A 16,748-nucleotide genomic window follows, 5' to 3' on the forward strand; every position below is an offset into this window, starting at 1 on the left:
TGTATTGCAAAACAAAACAAATAGCCCAAAAGCATGGTCACATTTTCCCAGCTGTAATATCTGGTACAGTAAAAATTTTTTTTTCTCTCTCTACATTTCAGCCTGGTTTAAATACCTAATGCCTACCTAATAACACAAATAAAGCTGAACAAAAAGCATCTTCATATTCTGTTTCTAGATACAAAATAAACTTACTTTTTTCATTCTTTTGTTGTAGTGAATTGTTTAAATGAATTTTTTTAAGCCATTATGAAAAGCCCAGCTAATTTGCTTGCTGAAAGCCCCCACATTTTCCTTCACTAATTCACTAACAATAAAACCCATTTCAAATACTCTTCATGTTTATCTTCTGTCAGTTCTAAACAAGAACTCCTTTTCATTACTCATAGCTTTCTTGCTCCTTGGAGACAATTTTGCAGTGCAATTTTAGGAAGGCCAGTTTATTAAAGTCATATTTGTTAATTTTTTTCTTAGTGTTTCAGAGAGCAATAAGTCAACTGCTATAAACACAGTCTCTTTCTTATAAGGTAAGGAATAAATAGCAGACAGCTTTTGTGAGACTAAATAAAGATTTAAAGCAACCTGACTGAACTTGCTCTGAAGTAGATCAGAAGCATTCACAGGATCTATTTTGGTGGGGGTTCAGTAACTTCCAGAGCAAGGTAAATAACAAACAGGGCAGGAGCTTCTTCAATTATTCTAGATAGATCCAGAAGAGCCACGCTTGTATATGGGTTGAAACAAATCAACAAAACAGTTCAGTATTTTTTCTGGTATTACTTGATTTCTTTGTATCAAAAGGTGGGGTCTACAGCAAAAGTCAGGCTGCACTACAATTTATCCATACCGTATAATGATGGAGTTACTGGAACACTTACTGAGCAACTACAATAGTTACATTAACAGGAACACTACAAAAAAGTTACCATTTTGGGTAACAGCAGAATGTGTTCACATGTCAGTTTGCTTCCACCTTATTTGTGGAAACTCTCCAGGAGGAATGTTACACTTCAATGGTAAAGATTCTTTTGTTACTATTATATTATACTTGTTTCTAAGAATTGTTTTAAGATAAATTTAAGTTCAAAAATTTTGCCTAGTCCCAAAATTCTCAAGCGATTGGAATCACACATGCCAATGACAAACCCAATCAAATTGCCTAGGGGTAACTGATACACAAATATTTTAAGTTACAGTGAGAGAGACAAAATGCTAAGGTAACAGATATAAATGCATAAGGTGGACACACATTCAAGTTAGTGTATGACACCTGGCCTGGACTAAGTCAACTTAAAGACGCAAGTCTCTACCCTTAGTACCACACTGCCTCTTCCTTTGCACCAACACAAATGCTTGTGTGATTTCTCAATAAACCAGACCCCAGGTCTCTTCTGGGTTAAAGCCAACCTTCCTTAATACATTAGTTTTAGTTGGATTAGTTCTACAAGGTAGTTCCTTGTACAAATACTTGACAAAAGAAGAAGCATGGAAAGAGGACAACTGCTGGTTTTGACAACACTACTAATTTAAAACATATATTGAAAACACAGCCTCATACACCAGAGAGGAGTACAACAGGCCTTATAACCCAGACCATGGTACCCATTAATTTTCTTGGTGAATTTTTTTTTTTAAATAAAGCCTTTTTATACCACTGAATAACTGCAATCATCACTGTCTTACACTACACAATAAAAAAAATAAACATTTAAGAGTCACATATATTTTTAAAATGAGAGAAAAATTATGTACTTAACCAAATTTAACTCAAACTGAGAAGAAAAGCATAGGGAGTACAGCTCCTCCAACCAGAACCTAATTAGGATGCTGCACAAAAAGATGCCTACTGTGAACTCTTCAACAAAAGTATGTCAAGGCTCTTAATGTGACAGTCACATTAAAGGCAGAATTTTGCAGTAGCATGCCTGAGCACTTCTTTGTCACAAATGACTGGACTGGAGGGGTGGGTGGGACGGAAGAGTTCTGGTATATGATATATTTAGTACCCTTTCTGTAACAGCTGTGTTGAGTATCTATTCAAAAGATGAACTAGATCAAGTTCTAATGAAGTTTTCAAAGTAGGAAAGCAGTTTATAGTTTAGGACAGGGCAGCTTTTTATATGTCAGCCTACATAATCCCCATACAGTAAAATCTTAATTTCCAAGGAGTTAAGGAAAACGCTAACGCTTTTCCACTTCTACATTAATAATACAAGTATGACTGAATCTCCCTAATAATTCCATCTATGCCTAAAAATTAATCTTTTAAACTAAGGAAGAGAGCAAAGAATCTTCAACTGAAAAGAAAATTCCTATCTTGCAAAAGCTTTACTAAACCAAGAAACATATACAAATAAATATGCCAACCAGTCCTCAATTAAATATTACTACTAAAAGCAGAAACAGTGAGGTTTGCTTTTTGAAATCTGAGGCAGTGGGAAAAAGTCTGCTACCAACAGATTTGAAAAAGAAACTTTAAAACCTAACAAGCAGCAGCATGTACAATCATACAGATAACTTAATATCCTCTGAAATACAGATTAAAACAGCTTTAAAAAAAAAAAACAGAAATTTGAATAGATGTAGGGGCTTTTGACCACCTCAGATAAATCCTGGAAAGACACTTTAACAAGCTGTTACTGAAGTGTTTTGACAGAATGATAATGAAAAAACCACGATGGAGCCCAGTTTTAGAACTCCTATGAATGAGTTCTAGCTCTCCAGCAATTCACAGGATTTCCCACATGATCACAATGCATCTACAATACTTCCAAAAGTTCATTTTGTTTTCTTCCTAAAAATGTCTTCAAAAAGTCTTTCTAGAGTGCTAGTGTTGAACTATGTCATTCGAGGACACTGCCATCACAATATACATGGTCAATGTTTGCCCTTCAAACATATTACTTCTGACATTATTGTTCACATCAATTTCCAGTGGAGATCATTCTAACTTGAACCAATTTTTCAAAAGCTTTGATTTCAGATATCTTCAGAAAGATAAAATAGAACATATTAATTTATTTTAAAGGTAATTCTTTTAATATAACACTTACCTGTGCAGTTTCTGTCATTTTCTGTTCAAAAACACATTTAACCGCAGCATATTTCTCCACATATAGTTTATAGGTATCTGTAGCTTTTTTTGATTTAACTGCTGCCTATAGATTAGTAGAAAAAAAAAAAGTGTCAAATGTCACACATCCAATCTGATCCAAGGCTTTTAAAGTTACTATTAAAAGAAAGCCTAGGATGACCTGTAAAAATATTCAGGGGCATATCAAAACAGTGAAGTGTCATAACAAAATTTCACCACCAAATAACTCTGATTCAAGCCATTAGAGATTTTTATTTAAAGCTATACTTAAACCACATAAAAAGGTAACAAAGCAATTACCTCATTTAAATCCCTTCCCCTTATCAGCAATGACTAACTTATACTTGTTTTGCAATAAATGTTTTAAAATTTGTATTGCTGAAGTTAACTAATTAGCTCATGTCAAATATTTAGATCTGCAACAGAAAAGCAGGAAGAAAGCAGGGCTGGAATACAGAGCAAACAGTTATTAATGAAATTCTGAAAGAGTTAATGGTAAAAAACGCAAGGTGGCACAGTTCTCAGAACTGAAGGAAGAAATTAAGGGAAAAGACATTCAAAAGTATAGGTGGTACGTCAATGGAAATTTTAAGATTAAGAGATATTTGAATGTGAAGTTAATGCAGAACATACTGATGGCCAGATTTATGCAGCTCAGAGTTGTTTATAATAGTCCTTTTTGGCTTTATAATTTCTTGATTTGCTTCATTATTTGTTGCTAATAAACCAAAATGTTCTTTTTTGTGGGCTTAATATTCTTAAAAGACAAAAAGAAGTATAGGAGAATCCCAATATTACACAGACAACAGAACTGAATGAAGTGATTGGTTGTGGTAGAGAAAAAGTTATTTTCAAAGTTTGTAGCATGACAAACATGAGGTGAAGTTTTTCAAAACTTTTATATTCTTGCTATTTCCAAGTTAAAAGCCAATTAAAATAAAAATTATTTGCCTTGAACATCAGCTTTTTTCTAGCTTCTGTGTTCAACATGCCTATTTTATCTCATTGAAATTTCCCATTAGTTGCAACTCAAAAGTATTTCTGAAATGTTAATGACATCAGTAGACAGTTGTATATTTACTATTTGTTCTAGTTCTGAATAGCTTTCCTCCCCTCTTTCAAATGAATTTCATCTGTCCCACAGTAAAAACAGAAATTATTTCTCACTTGCAATGACTTGTAAAGCTGACCACTATCTATAACTTCCAAACAAATTAATATAAAGATGCCCTCTAGAAAGATAGTTATATTCTCCAATTTCCAAGAGAAAAATAACTGAAAATCATAAGTAACAGTATAGTGTTAGCACTTGTTCACCTGGGGAAACATCAACCAGGACTTCAAATGAAGAGAAATCAAAGCTACAGTTCCATTTTTCCAGATACAGAGAAAGCTTAAGCAGATCTTGCTCATGTAGTCCTCTAAACCCAGCATAACAGAGCCTGAAAATACTTCACTGTATGAAGAATATGGATTCTTCAGGCAAGAAGGATGGCATGACAGAATATATCAAACCCATCAGTTATTCACTCTGAATTTTACTTCATGATTCTCAATCTTGCATATTCACATAGGGGAATTCCCAAGAAGAAAACAGTCCTATCTTGTCTCCCAAACACCATTTACTATACCAAAAGTAAAAGGTGCTCTAAGAACGCCTGGTTTTAAAAAGAATTAAGACTGCTATGGAATAAAATGATTCCAAACTTAATCACTGAAAAGGAAGGAAATGTCAAGTTAAGACTTAGAAAATAAGGTTTTTTTGTAAAGCATTATGTTATTGAACCCCATATGCATGGGACTGTATTGGGTTTGTCTGGCAAGGTTTTGGTGGGGGGGGGGAGAGAAGGTGCTAGAAGATTCCCCTATGTCCCATGGAGCCAATGCCACCTGGCTCCAAGATGGACCCGCTACTGCCCAATGCCAAGCCAATTAGCAACAATAGTAGCGTCTCTGTGATAATGTATTTAAGAAGGGAAAAAAAGTTGCTGTGGAACAGAAACTGCAGCTGGAGAGAGAAGTGAGAATATGTGTGTCGTGGTTTAACCCCAGCAAGCAACTAAGCACCACGCAGCCGCTCACTCACTCCCCCCCATCCAGTGGGATGGGGGAGAAAATACCCCCTCCTGAGATAGTCTATGCCAAGGATACACAGAGCCTCTGGGCCAGTCACAATGGGGTGTTTCTGCCATGCATTCCCAGTTAGGCTTACTTCAGCTTCCAATACAGTTAACTCTTGGGATCCCCCTGTCACACCAGAAATACAAATGGTTTCTGCCCCTTTAAAACTTGATGGCATTAGAGTGCACTGTGCACCGGTGTCTACTAGAGCCTTATATTCCTGTGGGTCTGATGTCTCAGGCCATCGAATCCACACAGTCCAATAGACCCAGTTATCCCTTTCCTCCACCTGGCTGGAGGCAGGGCCCCTCTAATTCTGGTCAGAGTATCCAGTACTCACTTCTCGTAACATTGGCTCAGAAGTCCCTTCAAGAGGATCAGAAATAAGATCAGCCCTTCTACTGTTTGGAAACTGGAGCGGCATTTTTCCTGGGAGAATCCCCTTTTGTGGTGGTTTTTCCTTGCAGTTCACGTACCTGTTCATTTAGGACCGAGGTAGGTTTTCCGTCCCATTTCCTCATGTCCTCTCCACGATACCATAGGTAAAACCACAGGGCACTTTGTGGTGTGTACCTTCTATGTTCTCTTTCTCCGACAGAGGAACGATCACTCCTAATAGCTGAGACATTGGTCCTTACAAGTGGGGAGTAGGACATATCCTCTTTGATTTGTTGGACATCCTGGGACAGCTTCTCCACAGCCGAAATGCAGGCTTGTAGGGAGGAGGAGAGATTTTCTTCGTATTGACGGAGTTGGTGAGCCACTTCATTCACTGTTGGTGCCTCTTTGTCTTTCCAGGTCATTATCACCAGTGTGTTGGCATAGGACGATGGTTCGCTCCGTACAACTTTTTGCCACATGGGTTGTGTGCATTGGACTTCGTCTGGATCTTTGGGTAATTGTGGGTTGTCCAGATCATGATGAATCGTCTCTAGCACAGCTAATTCCCTCAGATATTGGACACCTTTTTCCATGGTGGTCCACTTGCTTGATTGACATATAACATCTTCCTTGAAGGGGTACCTTTCCTTCACGCTTGACAGGAGTCGCCTCCAGAGGCTGATGGCTTTTGTCCCTTTTCCAACTGCCTTGTCAATGCCACCTTCCCTGGCAAGCGATCCCAGCTGCTTGGCTTCCCTACCTTCTAATTCCAAGCTATTAGCCCCATTGTCCCAGCATCGGAGCGGCCAGGTGATAATGTGCTCACCTATAAGGCGACCAAAATCTTTTCGCATATCCCGCAGCTCACTCAAGCATAGGGAACGGGTTATTACCTCTGGTTCTGCCTCTTCCTCCTGTTCCTGTGATGACCCTGGTTTACCTTCATCCTTCACTAAGTGAACTGATTTTTTTGTATATTTCTTTTTCTGTACGGTAGCAACTGCTACTGGTGCAGGTTGGTCCACTGGTTCAGTTGCAGTATTGCTCGCCGGGTTTTGGATAACCGCAGTGTCTGTCACCGAGGTTTGGGTATGAGCAGTGCTCATCGCTGGGGCTGGAGGGGCTGCAGTGCCTGCTGTTGAGGTTTGGGTAGCCAGAGTTCTCGTCACCGGGGCTGGAGGGGTCACGGTGCCTGTCACCAAGGTCTGGGTGCCTGCAATGCTCCTTGCCGGGCCTGGAGAGGCGGCAGCGCCCGTTGCCAAGGTTTGGGTGGCCGCTGTGCTCATCATTTTGTTGTTAGGTCCAGAGACTTTCTCTTCCCCTTGAGGGTACTGAGTGGTGTCGAACAGGGCTCGATAGGCATGGGCCAGGCCCCAGCACGTTGCAGTGATTTGTATCTCTCTGGAGCTGCCGGGGTGACAGCATATCTTTTCCAAATATTTTACTAGTTCTTCTGGATCCTGCACTTGTTCAGGGGTGAATTTCCAAAACATTGGAGGTGGCCACTGTTCTAGGTACTTGCCCATACTACCCCACATACCCTGCCACTCATAATTATCCAGCCTTGGGGCACATCTCTGGGTGATCTTCTTAAATAGCTGTTTAACCTTAAACAAGAGCTGAACCACATTCAGCAGCATGCTAATTCCTAGCAGTAGGGCTAGGACCGTGCTAGTCCCAACATCCCAGGAGTATTCACATTTTTCAAAATTCTCAAACACCATTGTAACTGGACTGAAGGAGAAAGGAGAGGGGAAGAAAGGTACCCCACCCATAGACTGGTTTTCCAAGGAGGAAAGGTAAATGGTGTAATTATTAATAGTTTCCCACAGGTGGCTCCCGCAGTATAAAGGTGACAATGCTAAGTGCAAATACCGGATTAATCCCACAGCTGATGACTTTATCATACCATAAACCAGTGTTATACAATACATCAAAGCGAAAGCCTTAATCCACCTCCCATGGATGATAAGCAGCAGAAGAGGAACTACATACAACAAACGAGGTGATACATAACAGAACTTTAAAAACCAGAGCAACAACTCTAAGAATACATAAATCAACATAGTGACCAGCGACTGTTAGACCAATATAATGAATGCTTAGAACAAATTTGTTTTAACAAGCTCTGGTCAGGTTTGTCGTTATCTCAACCCTTTGTGCCCCACGTTGGGCGCCAAAATGGACTGTCGTGGTTTAACACCAGCCAGCAACTAAGCACCACGCAGCCTCTCACTCACTCCCCCCCATCCAGTGGGATGGGGGAGAAAATCAGGAAAAAGAAGTAAAACTCCTGGGTTGAGATAAGAACGGTTTAATAGAACAGAAAAGGAGAAACTAATAATGATAATGATAACACTAATAAAATGACAACAGTAGTAATAAAAGGATTGGAATGTACAAATGATGCGCAGGGCAATTGCTCACCACCCGCCGACCGGCACCCATCTAGTCCCCGAGCGGTGATTCCCCGCCCCCACTTCCCAGTTCCTAAACTAGATGGGACGTCCCATGGTATGGAATACACCGTTGGCCAGTTTGGGTCAGCTGCCCTGGCTGTGTCCTGTGCCAACTTCTTGTGCCCCTCCAGCTTTCTCGCTGGCTGGGCATGAGAAGCTGAAAAATCCTTGACTATAGTCTAAACACTACTGAGCAACAACTGAAAACATCAGTGTTATCAACATTGTTTGAATACTGAACTCAAAACATAGCACTGTACCAGCTACTAGGAAGACAGTTAGCTCTATCCCAGCTGAAACCAGGACAATGTGAGAGAAACAACCCTGCAGACACCAAGGTCAGGGAAGAAGGAGGGGGAGGAGGTGCTCCAGGTGCCACAGCAGAGATTCCCCTGCAGCCCATGGGGAAGACCATGGTGAGGCAGGCTGTCCCCCTGCAGCCCATGGAGGTCCACAGTGCAGCAGACATCTACCTGCAGCCTGTGAAAGACCCCACACCAGAGCAGGTGGATGCCCCCAAAGGAGGCTGTGACCCCATGGGAAGGTCATGCTGGAGCAGGCTCCTGGCAGGACCTGTGGAGAGAGGAGCCCATGCTGGAGCAGGTTTGCTGGCAGGACTTGTGACCCCACAGGGGACCCATGCTGGAGCCGTGTGCTCCTGAAGGACTGCAGCCCATGGAAGGGACCCATGTTGGAGCAATTCGTGAAGAACTGCAGCCTGTGGGAAGGAGCCACGTTGGAGAAGTTCATGGAGGACTGTCTCCCATGGGAGGGACCCCATGCTGGGGCAGGGGAAGAGTGTGAGGAGTCCTACCCTTGAAGAGGAAGGAGTGGCAGAGACAGTGTGTGATGAACTGATCGCAACCCCCATTCCCCATCCCCCTGTGCCATTGGTGGGGAGGAGGTAGAGTATTTGGGAGTGAAGTTGTGCCTGGGAAGAAGGGAGGGGTGGGGGGAAGGTGTTTTAAGATTTGGTTTTATTTCTCATTACCCTACTATGGCTTGATTGACAATAAATTAAGTTAATTTTTCTCAAGTCGAGTCTGTTTTGCCCATGATGGTAATTGGTTGAGTGATCTCTCCCTGTCCTTATCTCGACCCATGAGCCTTTTGTTATATTTTCTCTCCCTTGTCCAGCTGAGGAGGGGGAGTGATAGAGCAGCTTTGGTGGGCACCTGGCATCCAGCCAGGGTCAACCCATCACAGGGATTTTGACACAAAACATTCCGTCTCTTGTAATCATGTTTAACCATGAGCAGAATTTTTTACATGCTGAAGCAGCTACAAAAAATTCCTCAGCAAGACACAATTATAAAGCACATGAACACTGTATGATTGATTAACTAGTAATCTCTTCTGAAAACACTATGTGTCTATTCTCAGGTGCAGCAATTGCTAGAACTCTTTTTAGCAGATTTTCAGAAATGAAAAGAATAAGTATCAGTCAAGAATTTTTTTGTCAAGTTGCTAGAAATAGAGAAGTTAACATATCACAGAACAACAGAAAATTATTATACAAGTTAACACTCACTTTCAGCTGCAATGAAAACTGCAAGCTCTCAGATACCTCCTCAGATTCTTCAATAAACTATTTCTCCAGATATTTGGCTTTGTGATAAGCTCTTAGCATATTGGTGCAGGTCCCCTGCTTTCTGATAAAGCAGCTATTCTGGTTTTGATAACAACATTTTTCACATTATGCTAAAAGTAATAAACCTGTTCTCAGCCAAAGGAAAAATAAATTAATACAATCTTTGTCACAATGTTTCTGAAATTACAAGTGTCTGAATAAAGACATGACTGAAGAGATGTGAGGGTCACAGTTAACAGCTCCCACTGGAAACATTTTTGAAGTATTAGCTGAGCATTCAACTATGGCCTAATTGTTCAAACAAAAGTATCTAGGGAAGAGGCATAAAAAAGTAAAAAATGGCCTTCAGCCTACAGTGCTTCCTCTTTCTCCCTTCTGCATGTAGACATTAGTCAGAATGAACGTTTTTTTTGTTTCCAACTGGACAAGGAACTGCAAAGTTACATCTTAAAAGCAAGCCTTCCATCAAGTCAACTTTTCCTACTGAAAAATTTCAATTTACAAGAATTCAGAAAAACTGTATTTTGAATAAACTGGCAGGAAAACATCTGCCGTCCCACATATTTCTGATTCATGTCTAGAACCCAACACTGACTGTCCAAGCAGAAGCTAGGAAAAAATCTAAATTTATATTAAAGATAAAACAATCAGAACATGGTCAACAGGATCGCTTTTTTCATCAGTGACAAGACAATAACCAGCTGTATCTGCTCCATCAAGACAGCAGTACAAAAGGCACTAAGACCATTCCAACAAGAACAGAGCCCTACACAGATCAAATAATTGAAATGGAAATAGGCAGAGGTATCAAGATTTAAAAAGACAAGGCATCATTAGAGACAGGAAAACATAACCTCTTTCCTCTTCTACTTTGTTTCCTGAAAACTGGAAAAAGTTACAGTGTTGCCACCAGGTTGAGGAAGGTGATCCTTCCCCTCTAGTCAGCACTGGTGAGGCCATACCTGGAGTGCTGTGTCCAGTTCTGGGCTCCCCAATACAAGATAATAGAACAGAATGTCAGTGGGAAGGGACCTACAACACTCCTCTAAGTCCAACTGCCTGACCAATTCAGGGCTGACCAAGTTAAAGCATGTTATTAAGAGCATTGTCCAAAGGCCTCTTGAACACTGACAGGCTTGGGGCATCGACCACCTGTCTAGGAAGCCTGTTCCAGTGTTTGACCACCCTCCCAGTAAAGAAACATTTCCTAATGTCCAGTCCAAACCTCCCCGACGCAGTTTTGCATCCTCCTCTGGACACATTCAAGGACCTTAACATCCTTAAATTGTGGGGCCCAGAACTGCACACAGTACTCAAGGTGAGGCCGCACCAACACTAAATACAGAGGGATAATCACCTCTCTTCATGGGCTAGTAAAACTGTGTTTGATGCACCCCACGATGCGGTTTGCCCTCTTGGCTGCCAGGGCACACTGCTGACTCATATTGAGCCTGCTGTCAACCAGCACCCCCAGATCCCTTTCTCCAGGGCTGCTCTCCAGCCACTCCTCTCCCAATTTATACTTGTGCCTGGCGTTACTCCATCCCAGGTGCAGAATCCAGCATTTGGACTTGTTAAATTTCATGCCACTGATGATTGCCCAATGCTCCAATCTATCTAGATCCCTCTGCAAGGCCTCTCATCCCTCAAGAGAGTCAACAGCACCTCCCCATTTGGTACCATCAGCAAACTTGCTAATGGTGCATTCAACTCCTGCATCCAGATCATTGATAAATATATTGAACAGAACTGGCCCTAGAATTAAGCCCTGAGGAACACTGCTGATGACCAGTCGCCAGCCAGATGTAGCCCCATTTGCTACAACCCTTTGAGCTCTGCCCTTCAGCCAGTTCTTCACCCAGCACATCACAAACGTGCTCATCTCACAGTTGGACAAACTTGTCCAGAAGGATGCTGTGAGGGACAGTATCAAAAGCCTTACTAAAATCCAGAAAAACTACACCTACTACCTTCCCTTCATCCACTAGGTGGGTGACCTTATCATTGAAGGATATCAAATCAGTTAGACAGGACTTTCCCTTTGTGAACCCATGTTGACTGTGCGTGATGATTGCATTGTTCTTTAAATGCCTTTCAATAGTACCCAATATGATCATCTCTACAATTTTTCCAGGTACAGAGATTAGACTAAGAGGTCTGTAGTTTCCTGGGTCTTCCCTCTCTCCTTTCCTGTAAATTGGAAAAACATTGGCTAGCTTCCAGTCAGCAGGAACCTCCCCAGACTCCCAAGACCTTTGGTAGAGGATTGAGAGGGATCCTGCCATAACATCCGCTAGCTCTTTCAGTACTCTGGGATAAATCCCATCAGGCCCCATTGCCTTACAAACATTCAGCTGATACAGCCGATGCTTTACAATTTCAGTATCCACAAATGGAAAGTCACTGTTCCCACTCATGATCCTCCAACTCAGACCTTGGGCTGCCCAGTCCCCTATCAGTATTATTAAAGACTGAGGAAAAAAAAAAAAAAGCATCGAATGCCTCCACTTTTTCTTCATCCCTATTACTCAGATGACCATCTTCAACAAGTATTGGTCCAATGTTTTCTTTAGAGCTCCTCTTTCTATTAATGCACTTAAAGAGAGACATGGACATACTAGAGAGTGTCCAATGAAGGGCCACAAAGATGAAGAAGGGACTGGAGCATCTCTCCTATGAGGAAAGGCTGAGATCTGGGACTGTTCAGCCTGGAGAAGAGAAGGCTCAGGGGTGATCCCATCCATGTGTATAAATACCTGAAGGGAGAGTGCAAAGACAACAGAGCCAGGCTCTTTTCTATGGTGCCTGGTGACAGGACTAGAGGCAATGAGACAAGGGGAGTCAAAAGAATCTCAGTAGACATAATAAAGGGGGGTGAAAGATGATGTTTAGTGCTTACATTGTTGAAATTAGCTGAGGTAGAGACAGTCCTTGATAAGAAGAGCTGGTCCCAAGAACCAGCCAATGAGGTAGAGACAGTCCTTGATAAGAAGCAGGAGCAGGCCCCAAGAGCCAGCTAAGACTGGTCTTTTGGCTTGGGTGAATACCAAGAAATCACTGAGCCTGCGCAAGGAAAAAGGTTACTAGCGGTGACGAAGAGGAGTCATCTATCTTCATCTCTGCGACCACCAGACGACCACCATAAAGAGGCCCTGCGCAGGCGCAGTTGGGAGGGGACTATGGAAATGACCTCTCGGAGCTAATTTTAATATGGAGCGGGGATAGGTCATGCATATGTATAGGCGTATTGTAAATATGTAATACCTGACTGTATAAACTTGAGGCGAACTGCCGAGTCGCGCGCGCACGACTTTGGTGGGACTACCCCCCGTGCCGCCCAGCGCTGAATGAACATACCTACTTTACAATCTCACTGATTGTGGAGTCCATTTTCCGCACGTCAGCAATGGACACAAACTGAAACACAGGAGGTTCTGCCTGAACATCAGGAAGCACTTTTTGACTGTAAGGGTGACCGAGCACTGGAACAGGTTTTCCAGAGAGCTTGTGGAGTCTTCCTCCTTGAAGATCTTCAAAAGCCATCTGGACATGGTCCTAGGCAACCAGCTGTAAGTGGCCCTACTTGAGCAGGGGGGTTGGACAGTTCCTTCCAACCTTAACCATGCTGTGATTCTGTAAATGGATCAAACTCCCCCATGACCCAAGGACAGTACTCAATGCAACATCAAGTTACTCATCCCTTGGGGTTTTGGTCCATGTTATTGGAACTTCTTAGTGTTGAAAGTAATGTTAACTTGTTTTTCTTCTCAATGGAATAGACTTCAAATACTCCTATAATTAGCTGCTTTGTCTCGTGTGAGGGGACAACACAAAACTTCCTGCTCCTTAATTCAATAACAAAGGCACTGAGTGTTTGCATATTTACTTAAGAAAATGCATCCAAAACCATAATAGAAGCTGAAACAATTATATGCAATTTCTGTAAAAGCCACTGAACAAAATTATCATATGATGCAGGTAACTACAAAATAAAGAATTAAAACTGCAGTGCATTTAGAGCAGATAAAGAAGTGTAAACAAAACATAACTAGACATTCAAAGTATCATGCACATTATGAAATAGCCACAACTACTTTTAGCCCTTTTTAGGAACTTACTAATACAAGGTGAATGTGTTACGGATTGACAACACAATGAATTTAAGTAAGATGTCGCAGAACTACCTTATCAACTTCTCTCTGTGTTGCTCCTTCCTTTTTCAAACGTTCTTGTTCGACACACTTTGCACTGTAGTTTTCCTTTGATTTCTGTAAGGCCTGAGTGATACTTTGAATGTTTTGCACTGCTTCCAATGTTCCTGAAACATCTTCTTTAGTCTGCCAAATATCACATAGTTGTCAAAAACAAACCGTTTTAGTTTTAACATTAACAAGTCATTGGACATGCATAAGAAAAAAATTAATAACCTTTTTATAAGTTTTGATTTGTTCATCTCCATACTTGTGAACTTCTTTTATTAGCTCTTGTAATCTCCGCACAAGGTCAGAGTGACAACTTGCTAGTTTTTCTGTTGAGGTTTTGAAAATATCCCAAACTGGTGCAAATGTCCTAGATTGAAGGGGGGGAAAATAAATAAATAAATTTAATGCTCATCTGGATTTTTTCCTTTCACTTGGCTACAATTTTTTTTTAAATAGTGCTAAAGTATAACTGATATGTTTACAGAATTTCAGCTCTGTTCCTAAAACTGAAGCAAACAAAAAACCTAACAACTGCTATAAATGATGTTCTTATTAAATGTTTCAAACTTATTTGGAATCCTACCTAATTTTTCAGTGTTTTACCTGTATTGACTCTAATGAGTAAAACGCAGCAGAATTAACTTATTCTTCTCCATCATCAATACCCAATAATGACAAATGATATTCCTAAAGATGATGCAAGAGCAGCTCAAAAAAAATTAACATGTACAAGTATTTTTATGTGCATACTTGAATAGTGAAAAGAAACCAAAAGTTACTTGGCTAGTTAAGTTTCCAGTTGTCTTACATCATTACAGCAACAAGATTAACCATATGGTAAAGGAAGGTGGGGGACAGGTAATTCCTCAAATTCAGATTTCTATACTGAATGGACTTCTCCAGCTATTCTAAAGATACGCTCCTGCCTCAATTTCCAGGTCAATGCTGCTGAAAAATCAATACTATGTATAGCCTTTAAAGCACTGATGTTCAAACTAACACGCAGATACAGAACCTTTGAAGAACAGCAACAACTGGTATCTAATTATCTACTGATGAAAGCTCTCCACATTTCTAGCTGCGATTACTACAAATAAAAATAATCTTTAGCCTCATCTAAGAAGTCTGAGTTATTGGCATAATCTTTCTAATGAAAACGGCATCCATTAATCATTCCATTTTTAAAAAAACATGTCCCATGTATAAAATTTTAATTAAACTATGAAATAAATCTATTGAAAGGTCTCATTCTTAACGTGTCTGAGGACAGAGAAAACACTTAAGAAAGTAGAAATAATTAAAATAAATACATTCACTGCCACATTTGCAGGCCACATGTTCTTTCTTCAAAATAATTACCATAGGCTTGGGAGCACAGAATAGAAAGTCACATTCTTTATTATGTCTGAAAAGAACTCAACCTTAAACACAGAGGAACAGACAATTCTTCCATGGTGTTGGGTTTTTTGTTGGGTTTTTTTTTTTAAACTGTGGATAAAGAACTGTACTGTCTTGGTTTTGTCATAGCTGCATGATATCTTGCATAGCAGCATAGTAACTGAAGAACTAACAATCATTTTTAAAGGTGGCAAAGCTATGCTACCTTTAACATCATCAATAAAATATTCAGAATCAAACTTGATTCTTAACATGTTGTTACAGATGCACAACTAACCAAATCCAACAGGTGTTAAAACTCAGATTTATTCTTCAGTAAAACTTAGAAGTCCGGTAACATTTTATAAAACCACAGGCTCAATGATGTAAAGAGAATTAATACTACACGGCCAACTTAAGAATCCCCAAGGTTTAAAGTGATGGCTCAAAATGCACATATCACTCACCTAAAAGCTGAGGGCTCTCTCCCTCGAGAAATTACCTCAGGCGGTGCCCCGACCCAAGGGGAAGTCCCTGACTGCAGACCCGCTGCGCCGAGGAAGACTACCAACATGTCTTCCGGCGGGACCCCGTTTATACCCTTGTCAAATCTGACCTGTGGTCATTTAATCCTATTGGCTAGGAGGGTCACTTTGGTGTACCTGGCGCGTCTTGATTGGCCAGTTCAAATTTCAACCTGCAGCCTCCAGGGTTTCCTTCCCCTTCTCCCTGCCTGGAGAAGTTTTGTTTCCTGCTGGCAGGAGGGGAGGGGGGAGGGGGGAGGGGGGGGGGAATGTACTGCCACAAATGTATGCAGTTAATTATTTCTCTCTTATACACACTTACCCAAGTTGTGTGTAATTGCTCGCTGATTTGGCTAGTTTTGTCATTGACTTTGAATATGCCTCCTCTATCGTAGCCCTGTCAAAGAAAGCAATCAAAAGCATAATCGAAATTTTGAAGATATCTGAAGACAAATGAATATGCATTCTAAAGGTGCAAAGCATAGGACTTTTTACTTTAGCTGAAAACAACTCCATTTTAATGGCCCATCAAAAACTATATGCAAAAACATAGAAGTATATTTTTTAAAAAAATAAATCTAAGAACACTGTGACAGAATGTTGCATGGAACAGAAACAAGTAAAACCTAAGGGCTCAAGACTTGCAAAAAATGATTCCTTCCTATACTCTCTGCTGTTCCCCTCTGCTTTTGACATTCTTTAGTCAGAGTCAGAACAGTGACATAACAATCACCCACCTAACACTGTCTAAACACCAGAGATTTACAGATCAACAAAATCAAATAATTTGTAATGAAAACATTAAAAAACCCGAACTGAATGCTTACTGAGCAATCACATTTGTTCACATTAAATAAAGTGGGGTCTTCTCTAAAAAAAAAAAAAGACTAAAGTTCTTTGCATAGTGATGCTTGAGTTTGCACATTATTTGACTATGTTTTCCAATGAAGTATATTGTGTTCTACCATTTATAATTATTTTTAAAGAAGTTTCTCTTAA

At 40.7% G+C, this 16,748-nt stretch overlaps 1 protein-coding gene across 5 annotated transcripts in view; it reads right to left on the bottom strand.

Moving 5' to 3' along the window:
• LOC126035444 (F-BAR domain only protein 2-like) overlaps positions 1 to 16,748 on the bottom strand; it is a 131,304-nt gene that overhangs the window by 73,476 nt on the left and 41,080 nt on the right. For all 5 annotated transcript variants that reach the window (XM_049794012.1, XM_049794010.1, XM_049794011.1 and 2 more), the window contains 4 exons: positions 16,072 to 16,146; positions 14,074 to 14,215; positions 13,831 to 13,983; positions 3,054 to 3,158 (listed from right to left, as the gene is read on the bottom strand). In XM_049794012.1, the coding sequence (XP_049649969.1) occupies positions 3,054 to 3,158; positions 13,831 to 13,983; positions 14,074 to 14,215; positions 16,072 to 16,146 (475 nt within the window). The remainder of the gene's footprint in view (positions 1 to 3,053; positions 3,159 to 13,830; positions 13,984 to 14,073; positions 14,216 to 16,071; positions 16,147 to 16,748) is intronic.

The sequence above is a fragment of the Accipiter gentilis genome, chromosome W (genome assembly GCF_929443795.1).
Source record: "Accipiter gentilis chromosome W, bAccGen1.1, whole genome shotgun sequence".
NCBI lineage: Eukaryota > Metazoa > Chordata > Aves > Accipitriformes > Accipitridae > Astur > Astur gentilis.